A 23,432-nucleotide genomic window follows, 5' to 3' on the forward strand; every position below is an offset into this window, starting at 1 on the left:
AGAACAGATTTGTGAACTCAGCCCCAGGACCAGCTGGATGAGGGGACTCTTTTCTTTGCTCAGCTCTTGGCATTGCAGGGCTTGGTAATGATATGAGAGGGGGTTACTGTATATAGTTTCCAAAACTTAATTGCTCTTTTTTGAGTTTTTATTATTAGTGGATATTGGCCTAATTCTGCCCTGCATGCATTGTTTGTAGTTTTCCTCTGGACATGTAGGAGAATCTTACAGAACTCTGCATGCAGGGTTTCAATGGGGTGTTTGTCCCATTTGGTGAAATCTTGTTTTGCAAGTGGACCCCACACCTCGCTGCCATAAAGTGCAATTGGTTCAATGACACATTCAATTTAGCAACATTTTAATAGGTATTTCAATTTGAATTAGTTTTTTAATGGCGTAGAATGTCCTGCGTGCTTTCTCTCTCAGTTTGTTCACTGCATCATTAAGGTGTCCAGTTGAGTTTATTTTTAAACCTAAGTAATTGTAGTGTGTGCAGTACTCTATATATTTTGTACCAATTGAGAACTTTGGTCTAATTCCCTGAGATCTGGATCTTCTCTGGAAAATCATTATTTCAGTCGTTTACTGCCAGGGCCCAGGTCTGGCAGTACTGCTCTACCAGGTCCAGGCTCTGCTGTAGGCCATGTGCTGTGGGTGACAGCAGGCATAGGTCATCTGCGAAGAGCAGGCATTGTGGAGACTAACACCAGGGGCTGAGGATTTTTCTAGAATAGTGGCCAATTCGTTGATGTAAATATTGAAGAGTGCAGGGCTCAGATTGCAATCCTGGTGAAGGCCCCGCCCATGGTTAAAGAATTCTGTTATTTTCTTACCAATTTTGATGCTGCACGTATTGCCAGTATACATTTATTTAATTATATAATATGTTTTACCCCCTACACCACTTTCAATAACTTTGTAGAACAGTCCTGTATGCCAAATAGAATCAAATGCTTTTTGGAAGTCGATAAAGCAAGCGTACATTTTGGTATTATTTTGGTGGACATGTTTATCTATCAGGGTGTGTAGGGTGTAAATATGATCGGTCGTGTGATGTTTTGGTATAAATCCAATTTGGCTTTTACTCAAGACATTGTGCTTATTAAGGAAGTTTAGAACTCTTACATTTATAATAGCACAGAAAACCGTCCCCAGGTTACTGTTCACACAAATGCCTCTGTAATTGTTAGGGTCAAATTTGTCTCCGTTCTTAAAGATTGGGGTTATGAGTCCTTGATTCCAGATGTCAGGCAAATAACCTACACTCAGGATCAAATTAAACAGTTTTAATATAGCCAATTGACATATTGCACTAGTGAATTTGAGCATCTCATTTAGGATGCCATCATGGCCTGAAGTTTCTTATAGAGCTCCTGGTTATAGCTTTTTCTAATCCATTCAACTTCTCATTAATTTGGCATTGTTCTGCATTTGTGTCAATTTGAACGGTGTTGTAGAGTGTTTTAAAATGGGTTCTCCATATGTCACCATTGTGTATCGCTAATTCCTCTTATTTTGATTTTTTAAGTTTTTTCCAATTTTGCCATAAGTTGTTTGTGTTTATGGACTCCTCAATTAGTGTCAGCTGCTTGCTGTTGTACTGTGCTTTTTTGGTTTTGAGTGAACGTTTATAGAGTTTTAAAGTCTCTCTCTCTCTCTCTCTCTCTCTCTCTCTGTCTCGCTCTCGCTCGCTCTCTCTCTCTCTCTCTCTCTCTCTCTCTCTCTCTCTCTCTCTCTCTCTCTCTCTCTCTCTCTCTCTCTCTCTCTCTCTCTCTGTCTCGCTCTCTCTCTCTCTCTCTCTCTCTCTCTCTCTCTCTCTCTGTCTCGCTCTCGCTCGCTCTCTCTCTCTCTCTCTCTCTCTCTCTCTCTCTCTCTCTCTCTCTCTCTCTCTCTCTCTCTGTCTCCCTCTCTCTCTCTCTCTCTCTGTCTCTCTCTCTCCCCCCTCTCTCTCTCTCTGTCTCTCTCTCTCCCCTCTCTCTCTCTCTCTCTCTCTCTCTCTCTCTCTCTCTCTCTCTCTCTCTCTCTCTCTCTCTCTCTCTCTCTCTCTCTCTATCCCTCCCTCCTTTCCTCAGGTATGTCTAAGTGGGAGGCATATGTTGGTCCTGGTTCACAAAGTCTCTGTGTCTATCTCACCTCCACTATCCCAGCATCCTTTGCTGCACAACTCTGTGTCCGGCAGGAGAAGGGATGTGTGTCCAGAGGAGCTATATACTTAATAAACATCGTAAGATAAGACACTATCACCATAATATAGAGACATGATAGGCTCTATAATATGCTGTCTTGCGTGCTCCGACCGAACTTTGCTATTTTGTGAATCTTTTGCCGTTTATCTTTACTTTTTCGTGTTTTCTTTATTATATATTTAGTATTTTTATTAATTATACTAGTTTTGATTACCGCACTGTTGGGTAGAGCATTCAAGTAAAGCATTTCACTGTACTTGTGCATGTGACAATAAAACTTGAACTTGATAGACACTGCTGGTCCATGCTGTTAAGAGTGCAGTTTTCTGTTCTACAGGGTGGGGGCACCAGAGAGACACAGCTGAACCTGCCTTTATCATCCCTGACTCAGGGTCTATGTGTGCAGGTACGAACGACCTAACTATGAATGGCTTTTGTATTACGTGAAAGCATCGCTTATCTTACTTTGACTTTTTCTTTATTTCCGTTTCACGCTCTCTTTATCTCTGTAGGTCTGGCGGTCAGATCCTGCACAGTATGGGAGGAGACTACTGTGTCCTGACTGTGAGTTCACCCTCATTTACATTTTAGTCATTTAATCATCACACACACACACACACACACACACACACACACACACACACGCACACACACACACACACACACACACACACACACACACACACACACACACACACACACACACACACACTCCTTCCAACACTTATACGTAGTATCCTCATATGCCTCCTCAGATTCTAACAGGAGATGGGGTCTCTATGCTGTTGCAGCCTTGACACTTCTGGTTACTGTGGCAACGCTGGGAAGCCTCATCCACTATGTGACCAAGAAGGGAGTCACAGGTCAGTTTTCTTGTACTGTACGTAGACCTTTGTAGCCCCTTCTTGTGTCCTCAGTCATATTGCATTGCATTAATATTGAGTGCTGTCCTTGACCTATCTGCTCTGTCTGTGTGTCTGTCAGTCTCACCTTATCCTTCAAACCTAACACACTTAATTTTATCCATTGATTTAATACCAACGGCATAATGGCCATCATTAGCTAAATAATTGAGAAATCAAGCAATAAATGAAAATAATTTCCAATCTCTATTTTGTCTGTCTGTCGATCTGTCTGTCTGTCTGTCTTTATGTCTGTCTCTATGTCTGTCTCTCTCTCTCTCAATCTCTCTCTCTCTCTCTCTCTCTCTCTCTCTCTCTCTCTCTCTCTCTCTCTGTCTTTCTGTCTGTCTCTCTCTCTCTCAATCTCTCAATCTCTCTCTCTCTCTCTCTGTCTGTCTGTCTGTCTGTCTGTCTGTCTGTCTGTCTGTCTGTCTGTCTGTCTGTCTGTCTGTCTGTCTGTCTGTCTGTCTGTCTCTCGCTCTCTTCCCTTGACCCTCTACTTCTTTGTATATGTCTTTGTGTGTGTCTCTGCCTCCCCCCCCTCTTTCTCCCTGCAGGTTGGCTATTCATCCAGAGGCCTGTGTTGTTGGTGTGTTCCTCAGAGCAGTCAGCCCATGTATCTGCCGTGTGCGCTTTGGCCTCCTTCCTACAGGGGGAGTTGTGTGCTGAAGTGCGCATGGCTTTGTGGGCCCAGAGCTCCATTGGGGCTGGTCCTGGGGCTGTGGAGAGGTCTTGGGCTGGGGTGGCTGAACTGGGCCCTGTGCCCTGGCTGTATGGACAGTGGGAGGCAGTTAGAGAGGCAGGAGGCCAGATGCTGATCGTATGGAGCGCAGAGGCTAAGGAGTCTTACAGGAGCTGGAGAGAAGAGAGGGAGGGAGGGGATAGGAGAGAGGGGGAAAAGACAGGAGGGAGTAAAGGAGAGGAGATGCAACAAGGGGAAAGGGGAGGAGAAGAGATGGAAGGACTTGAGAAAACAAGAGGGGAACAGGAGCAAGCAGGAATGAAGAAAGGAGGGGAATGGAAAGAGGAGAGTAGGAGCGGAGAGGAGAGAGAGCCCTCTTCAGTGACAGGGCCAGTGTTCAGGGCTGCCCTGTCCTGTCTGCAGGGGGCACTAGAGGGGGAAGGCAGGGTCCACGGCTTCACCATTGTCTACTTCCAGGGCCTCTGTCACAGCCGAGACATCCCCAAGGACCTCAGAGGAGTCCCGCGCTACTGCCTGCCTCAGGATTTCGGAGGCCTGATACGTGAGCTGGGCAGGACCGCTAGAGGGAGGAACAGTGTGATTGGCAGCTGGGACTGTTCCTCTCCAATACACTGTCACTTTGGTTGGCACGACGACTAACTCACAGGCTCAGCGTGTCGTTGTCACAGGAAGAGGAGGGGCTAAAACCGAAATCATCACAGGAAGTGATATCAGAGAGGACACTGAACAGGCATGTGTTGCCGTTGTCAACTAATGAGGAGAGGACAGAGCCAAGCACTTTGCGGAGAAGTAGTTGCTCAGCGGGTCACCATGGTGATGAGGCAGGGCATCTCAGGTTTCACCTTTTTACAGGGGCCAGACTTTTGTCTTGACTGTAACATGAGGCAGAGCACATGGGTGGTGTAGTGAACCAAACAGTGGAACAGAGACACTGAGCATCTCATAGGGCTTATTACCAAAGTCAATAGGGGGTATTCATAAAACTACTAAGAGACCTTACCACTTGATTTGCCTACTGGTGAAGAGTAGGTAAATATTCTCCTCTGGGCTACATCCCCCATATGTCCACAGTTTATGCTTTGTATGCTGAGTGTACAGTTTGAACCTGACCGTGAAGCCACACATCAGCCTTATCTAAGTGAGTTTGCCTGAAAGTCAGGTTGTAACTTCAACCTAGTGGTTTAGTGTATGAAACTGAATACCCTCACCACAGGTGCTCCAGTGAAGAGACTGGATATACTTAATCATTCTCAATGTCAACAGTAGTTGATCAAATGATGTGATATCTTTGCTCTGCGGGCAACTACTGTACATCCAAACTGTTGTTTTACCCAAGCCTCCACTTTCCACATGACTGTCAGGTCCTTTCGAGAACATTTAAAAATGTATTTATACTGAAGTACACAGCATCAACGTGCCCCATCTTGAACCAGCACCTGTCCATCTCTCAAACTGGTTGGCTGTAGAACTGCTTGGTTATGCACAGTGCCATGGGGGATTATGGATGCTATACTATCTATGTCTGGGTATAGAGACCATTCCTACACTATGATGACCTGAACTGGAGAGGGATATGTCAGCTCTATAGCAACCGGTCTGCTCCAATGAGCTCCTATGGACCGTGTACTGTAACCTACTGAATATAAGAAATAGATACCTTAGTGACTCATTCTTTAGTCCAAGGACATTATGGTTTTAGTTTAACATTTTAATAATTTAAGACTTTGTTTTCAGAATATTTCACTTCGCAGTATGTAGTTATTATCAACATGGCATTCAAAAAAGATAAAATAACTTCTGTGTTAATAATGTATTTTCTCATTGCACCTCCTTTTAGTTCAAATAGCCTTTTATTCAATTAAAATGAAGATTTAAGCGTTGATTTACTCACTGGACACACAGAGTACAGACATAGAGCCTGCTATAGTATCAAAGCCTGACCTTTTATAATTTTAATATAATGAAATTAGCAGACACTTTTATCCAAAGCAGCTTACAGTCATGCGTGCATACATTTTACCTACAGGTGGTCCAAGGAATCAAACCCCCTATCCTGGCATTGCAAGCACCATGCTTTACCAACTGAGCTATAGTTCTTTAGTATTAAACTACTGTTAGTAAGCCCCTTCAGATTGGCAGTGAACCAGTATTATTCAAATATCACCAACGACTCACATTCCATACTCCCACAAAGTCAGTGAACTGTATGCAAAGCATCTGGAACCTTTTGTCATAGCACACATTTTTTCTAGCCAGGCTTTTGAGTAGTAGGTCATGTTTATAAATAAACAGTTAACAGAGGCAGAGTAGTTTTCATTCAAGTCTAAAGGGGCAATATGCCGTTGCTACATACATTTTTGGACGTATAAATTAATTATTTGATTCTTGAAGAATATAACTTAATAAGGCCTCATGAGCTTAGTTCAACTGGCATACCCCATCAGAAACCAAAATATATGCTTGTTTTACTCCACTATTTATAAAAAATGTTATTGTAAACAAACACTGTATAACCTAGCCTCAAAACATGGTTCAAACTATAATTGTGATGTCATGGATGGTCAGCCCATGCATCCATAGCTTTGTTTAGGAATTTGAGAGTGGTTACATTTCTTTAGCCCCATCCCTCAGCTGTTTACTGAAACAGTGGCGGGGTAATGCTTTGTTATTGTTTGAACTGCAGATTGCCCCCTTTAAAATGATCTGTATTCAGAACAAATGTTTATGCGTTTACCCTATCTACCATTCTACCAGTGTGTGTGGGCTTATGAGTGCATGTTGCATACATTTTGAAATGCTCTTTTGTAAAATTGTAAAAATTTGTATTATTTTGTAAATATCTTTCACTTTGATATTAGCTGTTGGCCTCATAAAAAGATCTTCTGCATTTATGCTTTCTATAGACATTTTTGTTCTATGTATTATCTATGGTAAGTTTGTCTTAAAGTCCATCATGCTTATCTTTCTGACACCAGCTAAGCAAACATACATCAACATTATTCCCTCAGGCATCTGTGTGGAAAAGCTGCCTATTTAATGTTCGTCAACATTGCAGGTGCATGATGATAGGTTCTCTCCATTAAACTGAACTCAGAACAACCCGACACAACTGAGTGATGTTATCAGTAAATGTTGGCGTTGATGTTGTAAAACAACACGCCAGACTTACCAGGACTGATCAGGTGAAAAAAATAGAGAAACTACTGTATGTATGCGATAGAGTACATACTGTACCTGGCATAGCCCATCTCTAACCTACATCTAACCCTCTCATTCATACCTCGGCTTAGTCAACAAGCTAACTAAGAAACTAAGTCTGTTTCATCATTTTCCAGATGTGTGAAACAAACAAATGCAAAATAATCATAACATCTGTGTGTGTGTGTGTGTCTGTGCCAATGAATTCCTGAGATTAGACCATAAAGCATGAAACCTGACAGCCTGCCCAGAGAGTGGCTATGGAATAATGATTGCCTACTTTAGGTATTTACCTCAGTTCACCTCTCATGCCAATCTCAGGTCACTGGTTAATGGTTAAGCTCTTATGGAGAAAGAAAAGATAACATTGTTTCATTTCAGGCTGATAAGACTTTCATTCAAAAAATATGTAAAATTGGAATATAGGGAACAATTCGCAGGGGGTCTACACTGGAATGGCCGTAGTGAGGTGGTGATTTAATAATGAATAACTTCGTAATAATTTCGTATTATTCTGTACTTAAATCCGAGACACTCCATTTAGTATGATATGTTACATTTTGTATGGTATGTATTAATTTTTGGATGTCCGTCACCCATTTCGTATAATATGTTACAAATTTAGGGTTAAGTTTAGGAGTTAGGTTAAAGGTTAAGGTTAGGGGAAGGGTTAGCTAAAATAGTTAAGGTTAGGGTTAAGGGAAGGGTTGGCTAAAAGGGTTAGGGAAGGGTTAGCTAAAATGCAAGTACTGTCCCGGATTGACGTTTACTATGTTACGTCTAGTCTATGAGACCAGGCTGTGACAACCACTTATTAAAGGGATACTTCGGAACTTTGGTAACGAAGCCTTTTATCTACTTCCCCAGAGTCAGATGAACTCGTGGATACATTTTTATGTATCTGTGTCCATTATGAAGGAAGTAAGAGGTGGCTTCATGAGCCAATGCTAACTACCATTAGCGCAATGACTGGAATTCTACAGGAACAGCTAGCATGCTAGCTGCTCCCAAAGACTTCATTGTCATTGCACTAATGCTAGCAACCTTCAAACTGCATGCAGAGACATAAAACTGGTATCCATGAGTTCATCTGAAGTAGATAAAGGGCTTCATTGCCAAAATCGCGAACTATCCCTTTAAATGTTATTGTCCCAGTTGGAGACAGTCTGTGGATCAATGGCACTATGTGAATCATTAACAAGATAGGCTACTATAACCTGCAAATGCAATAGGCTGAGTCACTAAGGTGGGTAATTCCAGTGAAAACAGCATACGATTCCAAGGAATTTAGTGAAAACAGCATACGATTCCAAGGAATTTAGCAAAAACGGCATACGATTCCAAGGAATTTAGCCCTGTCTAAGCCGGGGAGGGTGGGGCCTTACTGCTATTAGCCCATACAAACACAATGAATAACAGATTCTACTACATGGAACAACCGATTGTTTTTTTAAACATGTATTTAACCCCTTATTTTTGGCACTAAACAGTCTCCATATATACACTACCGGTCAAATGTTTTAGAACACCTACTCATTCAAGGGTTTTTCTTAATTTTTTACTATTTTCTACATTGTACAATAATAGTGAAGACATCAAAACTATGAAATAACACATATGGAATCAAGTGGTAACCAAAAAAGTGTTAAACAAATCAAAATATATTTTATATTTGAGATTCTTCAAATAGCCACCCTTTGGAAGGCTTGCTCATTAACGTTTTTAGCAAGTGTCTATGACAAATCAGGACAGGTCGTTTTACTGAGTAGCCAGTACGAACACAGGCTGTAAAACAGTGATCACTAAGGTCATTACAGAAAACACCAGACTGATACCTATCAGGATTATTTGTGAGGATAACATCAAGGAGAGTAGCCTTTTCTGGGTGTTTGGAGTCATACCTTGTGGGATTGGTAATCATCTGAGAAAGATTTAGGGAGTCCCATTGCTTTAGGACTTGGTCAGGTGGTTTAAGCATGTCCCAGTTTAGGTCACCTAGCAGGACAAATTCAGATTTAGTGTAAGGGGCCAGGAGAGAGCTTAGGGCAGGTAGGGTACAGGCCGGTGCTGATGGTGGATGATAACACCCAGCAACAGTCAACAAAGGGCTGTTTGAAAGTTTAATGCTTAAAACCAGCAAATCAAATTGTATGGGGACAGACTTGGTGGAGACAACCGAGCACTGAAGGTGTTCCTTGGTAAAGATTGCTACTCCACCACGTTTGGAAGATCTGTCTTGCCGAAAAAGGTTATAACCAGAAAGGTTAATATCAGTGTTCAAAACACTTTTTCTTAACCATGTCTCAGTAATGACCAACACATCTGGATTGGAGCTGTGAACCCAGACTTTCAATTGATCAATTTTAGGTAATAAGCTTCTTGTGTTAGCGTGCAGAAAGCCCAGGCTTTTACGAGAGCAGAAATCAGTGAAGCAGATATCAGAGCACAAGTCAGAATTGGGGCTAGCAACAGTAGATGGGCCAGGGTGTACATGCACATTTCCAGATATCATCAGCAGTAATACAATCAGGGCACGGCAGAGGAAAGGGAGAGCTCTGCAGTGTTCATTTTTTATGACATTTGAATGTGCATCAGATGGCAACAAGATCATATTGTACAGCAATTTCATCAGGTAACATGAATACAAAGCCGGCGAGAGGTGGTTAGAATAGGATGGGAGTCCATGTCCCGAGTGTGGGAACATACATAGTCTGTCCCATGGGCGGGTAAAGAAGCAAGGTCATAGTCAACAATGCACGCAGGAGTCATGAGACATGTTGTATATTTCCTCAGGGGCGCGGACATCAACCTTAGGGGGTTAGCCTACTGTAACTGAACTTCAGTAATTTATGTACCTATGGAAAGCAGCAGAATCCGTATAAGCATAATTTTCAGACACACTGGACTGTCATGGTTTACTAAAAAAGCTAAATGGCAAGAAATCTAACTGGCAACTCCATTCAGTGCAATTGAGCCACCCTTTCAGGTAAACACACCTCCCCTCTGTCGTCCTCCTGACTGTCACACACTCACTCTACATTCATAGAATGCCATTTGTGATATTTTCAGGAGATTGGATTTAGTGTCACAGAGCACCCGTGTCACTAGCTAGACAACTGTTGATCTACCTGATACAACAGGTGCATGTCCACACACCCAACGGTAAGTAAAATTGAAGTTCACTTTTGAAATTGAAATATGAATAAGTCGCTCTGCATTAATATATGAATTACACACAGTTATTAGTTCGTTCTGTGCTTGAGAAATGTATCTTATTCAATACAGAAATATAGCCTGCTTAATGTTTTAATAGCCTACTTCAGCTTGCAATTGATTAACTTACCACCCTCCTCCCTCTCTCTCGCTCTCAGCCAGGTTGGGTCCTGTTTAGCCTACGTGGTTCCAGCAGTCCAGGATCTTCGGCAGGTTCCGTTTCAGTGCCCAGGAAATTGCCAGTGTTTACCTTGCAGAAGACCTCACTGAGAAACACTGTGCCTTTGGGGGACTGCCAGTAAATGTTGGGATGTGACGAGTATAATTATCTTGCCTCTCGGTAATGATGTTGGAATCAGTGTGATCTGCACAACTACCTTCACTTTTCGAGACAGACTTTCCGGACAGGGCGCAGGCACAGAAAGGCCTGGACCTGGACGCAGAAGCGCTGTCCAGGGTGTTGAAGTGACAATGGCTCGCCTGTTCCCTTGTACTCACTTTGTCCTACTGTTACTGCTGCAGCTAAGGTCCCCATCTGCAGGTACGCTAGAGATGATAGATGGCACACATCGACTCACCTGCGACCAGGTAAAAGAAGGAGCAAATTAACATTAGGCCTGTTACATTATCTTAAATTGTTTATTGATTTTTTAAATGATTTCAATTATAAAGGTAATATTGCAAGTACTGTATTTAGACTACATACTGAAAAGGTATAGCTGCTATTGCATAAAAGTATGATTGGTAAGTATCCTTGGGATGTCCCTACCCCATTGAAGTTGACATTTAAAATGGTTAAGTTAAGGGTTAAGGTTAAGGTCAGGGTAAGGGTAGGGGTTAAGGTTAGGGTTAGGCTTTAGAGTAAGGACGTCCCAAGGATCCAATAGCACTGACCAATATGGTGAGATGGGATGCTATCGGAAACTTTAACATTTGTAACTAGCATGGTAACAAGTATTTGTTGTTACACCTCTGTAATTACAGACTGCAATTACCACTAGTTACATGTTGTTATTACAGTGTAACTATGAGTTATTACAATGAACTACAATACTTGTTTTAGTGTAATTACATATGTATTTACGCTGTAATAAGGACTCCTTAAAATGAAGCGTTACCGTATGGTTGTATAGTTTTAGCATTATGACTTGTAACTCAATATACTCAGATTGTTCTCTGATGATGCTGGATGGGGTCATGGAATGTTTTGGCCTGTAGTTTCCAATGTACTACAAAAATGTTTGATTATAACTGCTTATGAGAATCCCACCTGTACCACCCTATTTATTTTGTGTACTCTGGTCAGCCTGGTGTGATAAAATATGTATGCGTGTGCATGTGTGTGTGTGTGTGTGTGTGTGCTGGGATGTGCATGTACACACCTGTGTTGCTTTCTTTACCACATGCAAATGAATGTGGGCTGTGTATGTGTTTGTATGAGTGGGTGGGGTGGAACGTAAGCTGTCATACGTGGAGGACACGTGCAAAAACCAACCACACAGACAAGCTTTAGTTCACTTGCACGCACCATGCACAGCCATTTGTCTTATATAGCAGGAGGCTTTCAGAAAGAAAACATCACAACTAGAGTAGCTGCAACTCTCTCTGAGGAAACTAAATTCCTGATCTAGTCTGGCATACAGTGCATTCGGAAAGTATTCAGACCCCTTGAATTTTTGTTACATTACAGCCTTATTCTAAAATTGATTACAAAAAATAGTTTCTCATCAATCTACACACAATACCTATACTCCTGAGTGGCGCAGTGGTCTAAGGCACTGCATAGCAGTGCTAACTGTGCGGGACCGGGAGACTCATGGGCGGCGCACAATTGGCCCAGCGTCGTCCAGGGTAGGGGAGGGAATGGCCGGCAGGGATGTAGCTCAGTTGATAGAGCATGGCGTTTGCAATGCCAGGGTTGTGGGTTCGATTCCCACGGGGGGCCAGTATAAAAAAAATATGTATTCACTAACTGTAAGTCGCTCTGGATAAGAGCGTCTGCTAAATGACTAAAATGTAAATGTAAATACCCCATAATGACAAAGCAAAAACAGGTTTTTAGATTTTTTTGCAAAAAATTACAAAAATAAAAACGGAAATATAACATTTACATAAGTATTCAGACCCTTCACTCAGTACTTAGTTGAAGCACTTTTGGCAGCGATTACAGCCTTGAGTCTTCTTGGGTATGAAGCTACAAGCTTGGCACACCTGTATTTGGAGATTTTCTCCCATTCTTCTCTGCAGATCCTCTCAAGCTGCCAGGTTGGATGGGGAGCTTCGCTGCACAGCTAGTTTCAGGTCTCTCCAGAGATGTTCGATCGGTTTCAAGTCCGGGCTCTGGCTGGGCCACTCAAGGACATTCAGAGACTTGTCCCGAAACCACTCCTGCGTTGTCTTGGCTGTGTGCTTAGGGTCGTTGTCCTGTTGGAAGGTGAACCTTCGCCCCAGTCTTAGGTCCTGAGCACTCTGGAGCAGGTTTTCATCAACGATCTCTCTAGTACTTTTCTCCGTTCATCTTTCCCTCGATAATGACTAGTCTCCCAGTCCCTGCCGCTGAAAAACATCCACACAGCATGATGCTGCCACCAACATGCTCCACCGTAGGGATGGTGCCATGTTTCCTCCAGACGTGAAGCTTGGCATTCAGGACAAAGAGTTCAATCTTGGTTTCATCAGACAAGAGAATCTTGTTTCTCATGGTCTGAGAGTCCTTTAGGTGCCTCCAAGCGGACTGTCGTGCCTTTTACAGAGGAGTGGCTTCCGTCTGGCCACTCTACCATAAAGGCCTGATTGGTGGAGTGCTGCAGAGATGGTTGTCCTTCTGGAAGGTTATCTCATCTGCACAGAGGAAGTCTGGAGCTCTGTCAGAGTGACCATCAGGTTCTTGGTCACCTCCCTGACCAAGGCCCTTCTCCCCCAATTACTCAATTTGGCCAGGCGGCCAGCTCTAGGAAGAGTCTTGGTGGTTCCAAACTTCTTCCATTTAAGAATGATGGAGGCCACTGTGTTCTTGGGGACCTTCAATGCTGCAGAAATGTTTTGGTACCCTTCCCCAGATCTGTGCCTTGACACAATCCTGTCTCGGAGCTCTACGGACAATTAGTTCGACCTCATGGTTTGGTTTATGCTCTGACATGTACTGTCAACTGTGGGACCTTATACAGACAGGTGTGTGCCTTTCCAAATCCTATCCAATCAATTGAATTTACCACAGGTGGACTCCAATCAAGTTGTAGAAACATCTCAAGGATGATCAATGGAAACCGGATGCACCTGAGCTCAATTTTGAGTCTCATAGCAAAGGGTCTGAATACTTATGTAAATAAGGTATTTTTTTGTAATTATTTTTCCCCCAAAACATTTCTAAAAACCTGTTTTCGCTTGGTCATTATGGGGTATTGTTTGTAGATTGATGAGGATTTGCATTTATTTAATCAATTTTAGAATAAGGCTGTAATGTAACAAAATGTGGAAAAAGGGAAGGGGTCTGAATATTTTCAGAATGCACTGTATGCACGTTAAGTCAGCGCTGGTTAAACACTTGATCAGTTTGAGTGAGCAGATTCATGTTTTGATTGACAGATGCGGTGTAGCTCAGTCTGTACTGTAGCACACACAGACACATCAGAGTTTTAATGCTCATTACGTATTCATGACCAGGCCAGAGCATGACACCCAATCCTAGGGCTTGAGTTTTCCATCTCCACTGCTGTTGACCATTTCCAAGGATACGGTTCTGGGAGCAAGGTAGTGAGATTTGACCTCTAGGGTAGTTGTGTTACAGTTAGAGCAGTTAAATGGAAGAACATGTGCCACGTATATTAAATGGAAGTATTGCTATGTATCTATGTAGTGTCTGGTCTGGTATGTTGTAGGAAATCACTATCTCTGTGCTCTGTCCTTAGGGCCTGACTGACTGCAGTGTAAAAGGTGAGACCATACAATGCATCATGTATAGTCCATCATAAACCAAAATATGTTAGAAGACTTATCATGACATTGTGATAGGTTAACCCTTCCACCTCCCTTTGTCTCTCTCTCTCTCTCTCTCTCTCTCTCCATCTATTTCTCTGTCCTTTCTGCATCTTAGATGTTGCCCTTCCTGGCATGAAGGGTCGTGTGAAAGTTAGGCGGCTGGAGCTCAGCGTGTTTCTGTGTTGCACCAACGGTCAATACTGCAAACCCTGCCTGCGAGTCATGGTCTACTTCATAATCAAAGGTAGCCCAATGGCTTCAACCATTCAGCTGCAGCAGACACTATCATTATAGGAAACTGTGATGTCTGGATGCTATTCCACAGTCTTTAGCCCATACCCCACTATCCCTAACTACACAACTAACCTTAAGTCCAACAGGACGACACTGTGCCTGGGACTTTTGCGTGTCTGGGACATGAGCATGGCATACCTACAGCAGGATTATATTGATAGGTTGTGGTCTGGGGCTTTTGGAGTTTATTCTTAGCTCTTTGCTGTTCTCATTTGTTGTTGCTGTTTCTGCTGTTCTCAGCACATTACATGTTGTTGCTGTTTCTGCTGTTCTCAGCACATTACATGTTGTTGCTGTTTCTGCTGTTCTCAGCACATTACATGTTGTTGCTGTTTCTGCTGTTCTCAGCACATTACATGTTGTTGCTGTTTCTGCTGTTCTCAGCACATTACATGTTGTTGCTGTTTCTGCTGTTCTCAGCACATAACATCTTGTTGCTGTTTCTGCTGTTCTCAGCACATTACATGTTGTTGCTGTTTCTGCTGTTCTCAGCACATTAAATGTTGTTGCTGTTTCTGCTGTTCTCAGCACATTACATGTTGTTGCTGTTTCTGCTGTTCTCAGCACATTACATGTTGTTGCTGTTGCTGCTGTTCTCAGCACATTACATGTTGTTGCTGTTTTCAGCACATTACATGTTGTTGCTGTTCTCAGCACATAACATGTTTTTTTCTGTTGCTGCTGTTCTCAGCACATAACATGTTGTTGCTGTTTCTGCTGTTCTCAGCACATGACATGTTGTTGCTGTTTTCATCACATTACATGTTGTTGCTGTTTCTGCTGTCCCAGATAAGCATGAGGACCAGGAAGTGTCTGGTGACTACCGTGACGAAGATGACAGCTCTAAGCAGAAGGAATTAAGAGAAGGGAGTCTCCTGGGGATTCTCAGCACATTACATGTTGTTGCTGTTCTCAGCACATTACATGTTGTTGCTGTTGTTGCTGTTCTCAGCACATTACATGTTGTTGCTGTTTCTGCTGTTTTCAGCACATTACATGTTGTTGCTGTTCTCAGCACATTACATGTTTTTTTCTGTTGCTGCTGTTCTCAGCACATAACATGTTGTTGCTGTTTCTGCTGTTCTCAGCACATGACATGTTGTTGCTGTTTCTGCTGTTTTCATCACATTACATGTTGTTGCTGTTTCTGCTGTCCCAGATAAGCATGAGGACCAGGAAGTGTCTGGTGACTACCGTGACGAAGATGACAGCTCTAAGCAGAAGGAATTAAGAGAAGGGAGTCTCCTGGGGATGCCACCCAGCCCAACAGGTAATCAAAAAGAGTGTGTCAAAAGAGAGAAAACACACCCACACACACACACTCCTTGGGCGTTCCAGTCGGTCAAGTAAAATAAATGAAAGTCACTAAATCTAAACTTGTGGTTGACTGTTCCTGTGTCTTTTGCACTTTCTCATGGTAGATAACTTGCTCTGTTGTCTCTCCTACTGTGTGTGTTCCAGCAGCTTCTGTAACAGTGTGTTACAGCTACCCAAGCATTTTGAATCGCTGCAAAGAAGTGACATTTACATTGATCCATTCAGCTCTGTGGGACCAGCACCCTCCCGAGGTACACATTCCCTTTATCGCCTGTCATTAAACTGTTGTCTATTAAAAATGTTACGGTTCTTTTCGGTAACTTTGGGCACTGCTAGGGTTGTTTAGTGGACAGAACATAGCCTAGGATGTAATAGGTAATGTAATATGTTTGACTTCTGTAGCTGTGGCTGTCCTTATTGTTGGAGCCGGAGCCAATACAATATGGCAGTCCAGTCAACATCCTCGCATTATCTACCTCAGTTACCACCACTATCCCCTCCTTAGAAGATGGTAAGAGGCATAGTTTATACCACTATACCACAGCTGTACTATAAAGACGTTACTGATAGACATACATTCCTCAGATCATGTATTTTGACTACCACTCTCTCTCTCGCTCTCACTCTCTCTCTCTCTCTCTTTCTCTCTCTCTCTCTCTCCCCCTCTCTATCGCTTAGTTTGTTCCCCAGACCTAGATGGTGTTGTGAAAGAATGCGATGGTGAGTCACTATAATTTTAAATGCAACCCTGCATCCCCATCGTATTATACTGTACCTGCTTTAGTTTAAACCTTTAAACCCCTGATTGACTGACATTCGATATATGTCTCAGTGCCCAAGCTCCGAGCTGTGATTGATAAGAAGAGAGGTGTGGCTATGCTCCAACTGGACAGTTCTGACAAGACACCGACCAGTGAGATTTTCATGTGCCAGATGTTCGGGACTGGAGAGCCTTGCAGATACCAGACGTGGGTCAGTATGTCTAAAGAATACTATCATCATTAGCTTGTAAAGCACACATTTGTATAAGGTGAAGCTGTGACCTCCTTACTCACTGTCACCTTCTCTTTCTCACGTCCTTTCTTCTTCTTTCAGAGCCAGAGAGAGATGAGCATTCCTTTGAGGTCTATAGCGCCCTGTCTGTGCTTTCAGGTAAACATTGCTTGATTTTTCTGCAGCTCAGCATACCGAATCTGAGGAACAACTTGTTTCCAATGCTGAATTGAAGATTCATGATCATTGTCATGCAGGAGTCACATGTGCACATTCCTTGTATGTTGCTTTACAACAGGTTTGGTGGAAGGGACAGAATCTACGCAGAGAGATCTGCCCCTTCATGAACAACAAAGGTAAGGGGGCCAATCAGATTCCTTCCCTACCGCAGAACTCTTGACTCTGGACATTTGTTATTCTAACACCCAAATGCCTCCATTCCTCTCTCAGAGCATTTCAAAAGAATGTGGGACAACAACGTGTCTGTGTCAGTGGAGGAGGCTCAGACGAACGCAGGGAACGGCACGGTGCTGAGTTGGAACGTGACTGCCCCCTGTCGTCTGGAGGGAGAACTGTGGCTATGCAGAAGGGGCTCAGCGGGGGGGCATTGCGAGGAGTTGAAGGGCTCCAGGCAGAGAATGCACAACCACACACATGCCGGGTGGTTGCCCACTCTCCACGGATACTGGGTAAGGCCAATCGTGTGAGGTCAACTTACCCTTCACCTTTGACCTTACTGAGGACCTTACTGAACATGACTGTTGTGTTTCTGTTGTTGTTGTTTTTTTTTCAGAAAAGAGGAGAGTTCATCAATGTGAACCCCCATCCTGCTTTGTGTGTCCAGGTAAACACTTCTCCACTGACCTGTGGGCAGTGTGCACTGTATGAATGAAATTGTGAGCCTGTACTTACTTTGAAATGCAGTACTGTAAGTGTTTATGGCTGACACTGCACTGCTTCCTGTTGTCTAGATGAAAGTACAGGGGATGGATACAAAGCGGGATCCCTTATGTCCATTTGCAAGTACGCATTTCACCCCTGAGGGTCAATATGTTACATTTTATAAGATTTACCTATAGTTCTAAACACGTTATATGCTCTATTTGACTGTACTAAGGATTGGTTAAATGGTCATCAATTCATTAATGCAACTGACCAACACTCTTAGAAAAAAAGGCGCTATCTAGAACCTAAAAGGGTTATTTTACTGTCCCCATATGAGAACCCTTTGCAGAATCCATTTTGGTTCCAGGTAGAACCCTTTTGGTTGCAGGTAGAACCCTTTTCACAGAGGGTTCTACATGGAACCCAAAAGGGTTCTACCTGGAACCAAAAAGGATTCTACCTGGAACAAAAAATGGTTATCCGATGGGGAAAGGCGAAGAACCCTTTTGGAACCCTTTTCACTAAGAGTGAAATTTACTGGATTATTAACAGGTTAGCTCATTGGTTAATCTGTGTCTCTATAATGTGCAACATAGAGATTAGTGCTCAATTAGCTCAATTTTATTTGGCAGAAATAATGGACACAATCATGGATTATGAGGCATTGATCCACAGCTGTATATAATCAGACTGACTTCCCCTATAGCACCACGGAACCGATGGAGCCTGACTCTCCTGATAGGGCTGCTACTAATCTGTTTGGCAATACTTGGGGCCTACATCATACATGGTGCTCTCAAAGGTTAGTGATGCAGCTATATATTAATAATATTATTAGCTATCTCTGAGGCTATCTAATCACTAAATGTATTAACTACTGTATATTTGAATATAATACTACTAGCCTGGGTGCCAGCCTGACATTTTCGAGAGTGTGAAGCAAATTTCTCAGGTTGGCACTGAGGCTAGGACACTATAGCACACACGCCTCATCGTAATTCTTGCACTTTTTATCTCCCCCACAGGATACGTGTGGAGATGGTTGAAAGATGAGGACATAAAAGGTAAGATAAGCCTTTAAAACATTCCCTCACAATTCACTGTCTCCAATTATAGCTGAGTCCAATTATATTCTTTCTTCATGCTTCAGAAGAATAAGCATCCTCTCTCTATCCCTTTTTTCTCTCTCTCTCCCTTGATCTCATTCCCTCTACCGCTCCTCTCTTTTTGTCCTTCCCCCTCTCCCTCACTTTTCTCTACCCTCTCTCTTTCTCTCTTTTCTCGCTCTCTTTCTCTCTCTCTCTTTCTCTCTCTCTCTTTCTCTTTCTCTCTTTCTCTCTCTCTCTTTCTCTCTCTCTCTTTCTCTTTCGCTCTTTCTCTCTCTCTCTCAGGTGCAGTAGGAGGTGGCCACATCGTGTTGCTGTACCCTCCTGACAGTGATCAGGCTGTGCTAGGGCTGGTGTGTCGTCTGGGCTTGTCCCTCTCCTCTCTGGGCTTCAGTGTGTCTCTAGACCTGTGGAGCCGGGCCGAGCTCAGTGTCCTGGGACCAGTTCCATGGCTCCACTCCCGGCTTGACTGCCTGCAGAGACAGGGGGGAAAAGTGGTGCTGGTGCTCACCCAGGCAGCCTGGGAGAGGGCTGAGGAGTGGGGCAGCCGGGGTTGGGAGAGGGATACATTCCGGGGGAGGGGGTGTGACGAGGATGGGGAGTCAAGGGTGGGGTGTCGATCTCCGTATTCAGATGTCTTCAGTGCCTCGCTCAGCTGCATTCTGGCGGACTACCTGCAGGGCCGCGCCGGCGAACGCTTCACCCTCGTGCAGTTTGAATCTCTGCCTCCCGGCGGCGGCAGCCGCCCCCTGCCTGAGCTCTTCAGGGGGCTACCGCTCTTCAGCCTCCCCTCCCAGAGCCTGGACTTCCTGACTGAACTGGCTTTGGGGCGAGGTAGGGGGGCAGCATCAGGGCGACGGAGGCGGGCAGGGGGACTCAGGGCAGCCTCACAGACTCTGGCTGGGGGGCTGAGAGGGTTTGTGGGGGGTTCGGCAGTGTTACGGCTGGCCGGGCTGCCCCAGGACTGTGTTGGTGCAGGGGTTGAGGACCCCTGGGAGTCTGTGCCTCTGCAGCTGTGTCTCACCACCCCACCATCCAGCCCTGACACCTGCCCCAAGACCAACGGGGTGGACTGGGTCTAAGAAGGCAGGAGAGGCTGGGTAGGAACCAGGGGCCTGTTGCGCAGGATGCTAACTGTGGCACTGACATACTATAATCAGATAATGGTCATTAGGGCTTCAGGAGATGGTGGCTTGAAACTGTATCTCATGCACTTTTAGAGCTACTGTCCAAAGTAGAGCATGACCTCTTAATATTGTAAATGATTCACTTTTGTGCTCCTGAAAAACTACTGTCAACTCCAGTTTAGAGAATGCTGCCCTTTGTACAGTGCCTTCGGTAAGTATTCAGACCCCTTACTTTTTCCACATTTTGTTACGTTACAGCCTTGATCTAAAATGGATTTTTTTTTAAAAATAATCCTCAGCAATCTACACACAAAACCCCATAATGACCAAGCGAAAACAGGTTTTTAGAAACAGAAATCCCTTATTTACAAAGTATTCAGACCCTTTGCTATGAGACTCAAAATTGAGCTCAGGTGCATCCGGTTTCCATTGATCATCCTTGAGATGTTTCTACAACTTGATTGGAGTCCACCTGTGGTAAATTCAATTGATCGGACATGATTTCGAAAGGCATACACCTGTCTATATAAGGTCCCACAGTTGACAGTGCATGTCAGAGCAAAAACCAAGCCATGAGGTCGAAGGAATTGTCCGTAGACCTCCGAGACAGGATTGTGTTGTGGCACAGATCTGGGGAAGGGCACCAAAACATTTCTGCAGCATTGAAGGTCCCCAAGAACACAGTGGCCTCTATCATCAGTTTGCCAAAAGGCACCTAAAGACTCTCAGACCATGAGAAACAAGATTCTCTGGTCTGATGAAACCAAGATTGAACTCTTTGGCCTGAATGCCAAGCGTCACGTCCGGAGGAAACCTGGCACCATCCCTACGGTGAAGCATGGTGGTAGCAGCATCATGGTGTGGGGATGTTTTTCAGTGGCAGTGACTGAGAGACTAGTCAGGATCGAGGGAAAGATGAATGGAGCAAAGTACAGAGAGAACCTTGATGAAAACCTGCTCCAGAGCGCTCAGGACCTCAGACTGGGGCGAAGGTTCACCTTCCTACAGGACAACGACCCTAAGCACAAAGCCTCTGAATGTCCTTGAGTGGCCCAGCCAGAGCCCGGACTTTAACCTGATCGAACCTCTGGAGAGACCTGAAAATAGCTGTGCAGCAACACTCCCCATCCAACCTGACAGAGCTTGAGAGGATCTGCAGAGAAGAATGGGAGAAACTCCTACAGTACAGGTGTGCCAAGCTTGTAGCGTTATACCCAAGAAGACTCGAGGCTGTAATTGCTGCCAAAGGTGCTTCAACAAAGTAAAGGGTCTGAATACTTATGTAAATTTGATATTTTATTTTTTTGGTAAACATTTCTAGAAACCTGTTTTTGCTTTGACATTATGGGGTATTGTGTGTAGATTGATGAGGGAAAAAAACTATTGAATCAATTTTAGAATAAGGCTGTAACCTAACAAAATGTGGAAAAAGTCAAGGGGTCTGAATACTTTCCGAAGGCACTGTACACAGTCATTGAACACTGGTCACTTTAATAATGTTTACTTACTGTTTTATCCACTTCACATGTATATACTGTATTCTAATCAAGGCGCACCCTATATAACTACTGCTGTACACACCTTTCCTATTCATATACTGTCTATACTGTCTATACATTTACATTACATTTACATTTACGTCATTTAGCAGACACTCTTATCCAGAGCGACTTACAAATTGGTGCATTCACCTTATAGCCAGTGGGATAACCACTTTACAATTATTATTATTTATTTTTATTTTATTTTTTGGTGGGGTAAGGGAGGGGTTAGAAGGATTACTTTATCCTATCCCAGGTGTTCCTTAAAGAGGTGGGGTTTCAAATGTCTCCGGAAGGTGGTGAGTGACTCCGCTGTCCTGGCGTGGTGAGGGAGCTTGTTCCACCATTGGGGTGCCAGAGCAGCGAACAGTTTTGACTGGGCTGAGCGGGAACTGTGCTTCAGCAGAGGTAGGGGAGCCAGCAGGCCAGAGGTGGATGAACGCAATGCCCTCGTTTGGGTGTAGGGACTGATCAGAGCCTGAAGGTACGGAGGTGCCGTTCCCCTCACAGCTCCGTAGGCAAGCACCATGGTCTTGTAGCAGATGCGAGCTTCAACTGGAAGCCAGTGTAGTGTGCGGAGGAGCGGGGTGACGTGAGAGAACTTGGGAAGGTTGAACACCAGACGGGCTGCGGCATTCTGGATGAGTTGTAGGGGTTTAATGGCACAGGCAGGGAGCCCAGCCAACAGCGAGTTGCAGTAATCCAGACGGGAGATGACAAGTGTCTGGATTAGGACCTGTGCTGCTTCCTGTGTAAGGCAGGGTCGTACTCTCCGAATGTTGTAGAGCATGAACCTACAGGATCGGGTCACCGCCTTGATGTTAGCGGAGAACGACAGGGTGTTGTCCAGGGTCACGCCAAGGCTCTTCGCACTCTGTGAGGAGGACACAACGGAGTTGTCAACCGTGATGGCGAGATCATGGAACGGGCAGTCCTTCCCCGGGAGGTTCAGCTTGAGGTGGTGATCCGTCATCCATACTGATATGTCTGCCAGACATGCAGAGATGCGATTCGCCACCTGGTTATCAGAAGGGGGAAAGGAGAAGATTAGTTGTGTGTAGTCTGCGTAGCAATGATAGGAGAGGCCATGTGAGGATATGACTTGGTGTATAGCGAGAATAGGAGAGGGCCTAGAACTGAGCCCTGGGGGACACCAGTAGTGAGAGCGCGTGGTGCGGAGACAGCTTCTCGCCACGCCACTTGGTAGGAGCGACCGGTCAGGTAGGACGCAATCCAAGAGTGAGCCGCGCCGGAGATGCCCAGCTCGGAGAGGGTGGAGAGGAGGATCTGATGGTTCACAGTGTCAAAGGCAGCAGACAGGTCTAGAAGGACAAGAGCAGAGGAGAGAGAGTTAGCTTTAGCAGTGCGGAGAGCCTCCGTGACACAGAGAAGAGCAGTCTCAGTTGAATGACCAGTCTTGAAACCTGACTGGTTTGGATCAAGAAGGTCATTCTGAGAGAGATAGCAAGAGAGTTGGCTAAAGACGGCACGCTCAATAGTTTTGGAGAGAAAAGAAAGAAGGGATACTGGTCTGTAGTTGTTGACATCAGAGGGATCGAGTGTTGGTTTTTTGAGAAGGCGTGCAACTCTCGCTCTCTTGAAGACGGAAGGGACATAGCCAGCGGTCAAGGATGAGTTGATCAGCGAGATGAGGTAAGGGAGAAGGTCACCGGAGATGGTCTGGAGAAGAGAGGAGGGGATAGGGTCAAGCGGGCAGGTTGTTGGGCGGCCGGCCGTCACAAGTCGCAAGATTTTATCTGGAGAGAGAGGGGAGAAAGAAGTCAAAGCATAGGGTAGGGCAGTGTGAGCAGGACCAGCAGTGTCATTTGACTTAACAAACGAGGATTGGATGTCGTCAACCTTCTTTTCAAAATGGTTGACGAAGTCATCCACAGAGAGGGAGGAGAGGGGGAGGGGGAGGAGGATTCAGCAGGGAGGAGAAGGTGGCAAAGAGCTTCCTAGGGTTAGAGGCAGATGCTTGGAATTTAG

At 44.4% G+C, this 23,432-nt stretch overlaps 2 protein-coding genes across 2 annotated transcripts in view; both read left to right on the plus strand.

Moving 5' to 3' along the window:
- Window positions 1–6,194, plus strand: part of LOC121546536 — an 11,180-nt gene extending 4,986 nt beyond the window's left edge. The window contains exons 13-17 of the mRNA XM_045209325.1: window positions 2,073–2,224; window positions 2,524–2,592; window positions 2,699–2,750; window positions 2,942–3,049; window positions 3,646–6,194. Of these exons, the coding sequence (XP_045065260.1) occupies window positions 2,073–2,224; window positions 2,524–2,592; window positions 2,699–2,750; window positions 2,942–3,049; window positions 3,646–4,430 (1,166 nt within the window). The 3' untranslated portion in view covers window positions 4,431–6,194. The remainder of the gene's footprint in view (window positions 1–2,072; window positions 2,225–2,523; window positions 2,593–2,698; window positions 2,751–2,941; window positions 3,050–3,645) is intronic.
- Window positions 6,195–10,385: 4,191 nt separating this feature from the next.
- Window positions 10,386–20,117, plus strand: LOC121546437 (interleukin-17 receptor C-like). The gene is made up of 16 exons (XM_041857720.2): window positions 10,386–10,790; window positions 14,111–14,135; window positions 14,296–14,424; window positions 15,634–15,744; window positions 15,936–16,042; window positions 16,194–16,302; window positions 16,470–16,511; window positions 16,624–16,763; window positions 16,887–16,943; window positions 17,083–17,140; window positions 17,235–17,473; window positions 17,578–17,628; window positions 17,756–17,807; window positions 18,376–18,471; window positions 18,695–18,733; window positions 19,061–20,117. Exons 1-16 carry the CDS (start codon window positions 10,674–10,676, stop codon window positions 19,855–19,857), a joined length of 2,169 nt encoding a protein of 722 aa, XP_041713654.1. The 5' UTR covers window positions 10,386–10,673; the 3' UTR covers window positions 19,858–20,117.
- The last annotated feature ends 3,315 nt before the right edge of the window (window positions 20,118–23,432 follow it).

The sequence above is a fragment of the Coregonus clupeaformis genome, chromosome 30 (genome assembly GCF_020615455.1).
Source record: "Coregonus clupeaformis isolate EN_2021a chromosome 30, ASM2061545v1, whole genome shotgun sequence".
In the NCBI taxonomy this organism is placed as follows: Eukaryota; Metazoa; Chordata; class Actinopteri; order Salmoniformes; family Salmonidae; genus Coregonus; species Coregonus clupeaformis.

Coding starts and splice junctions, on each gene's coding strand:
- LOC121546437 (XM_041857720.2), top strand. CDS start 10,674: ATGGCTCGCCTGTTCCCTTGTACTCACTTTGTCCTACTGTTACTGCTG. Junction 15,745..15,935: donor GATGCCACCCAGCCCAACAG/GTAATCAAAAAG, acceptor TGTGTGTTCCAG/CAGCTTCTGTAACAGTGTGT. Junction 16,303..16,469: donor TATCCCCTCCTTAGAAGATG/GTAAGAGGCATA, acceptor TCTATCGCTTAG/TTTGTTCCCCAGACCTAGAT.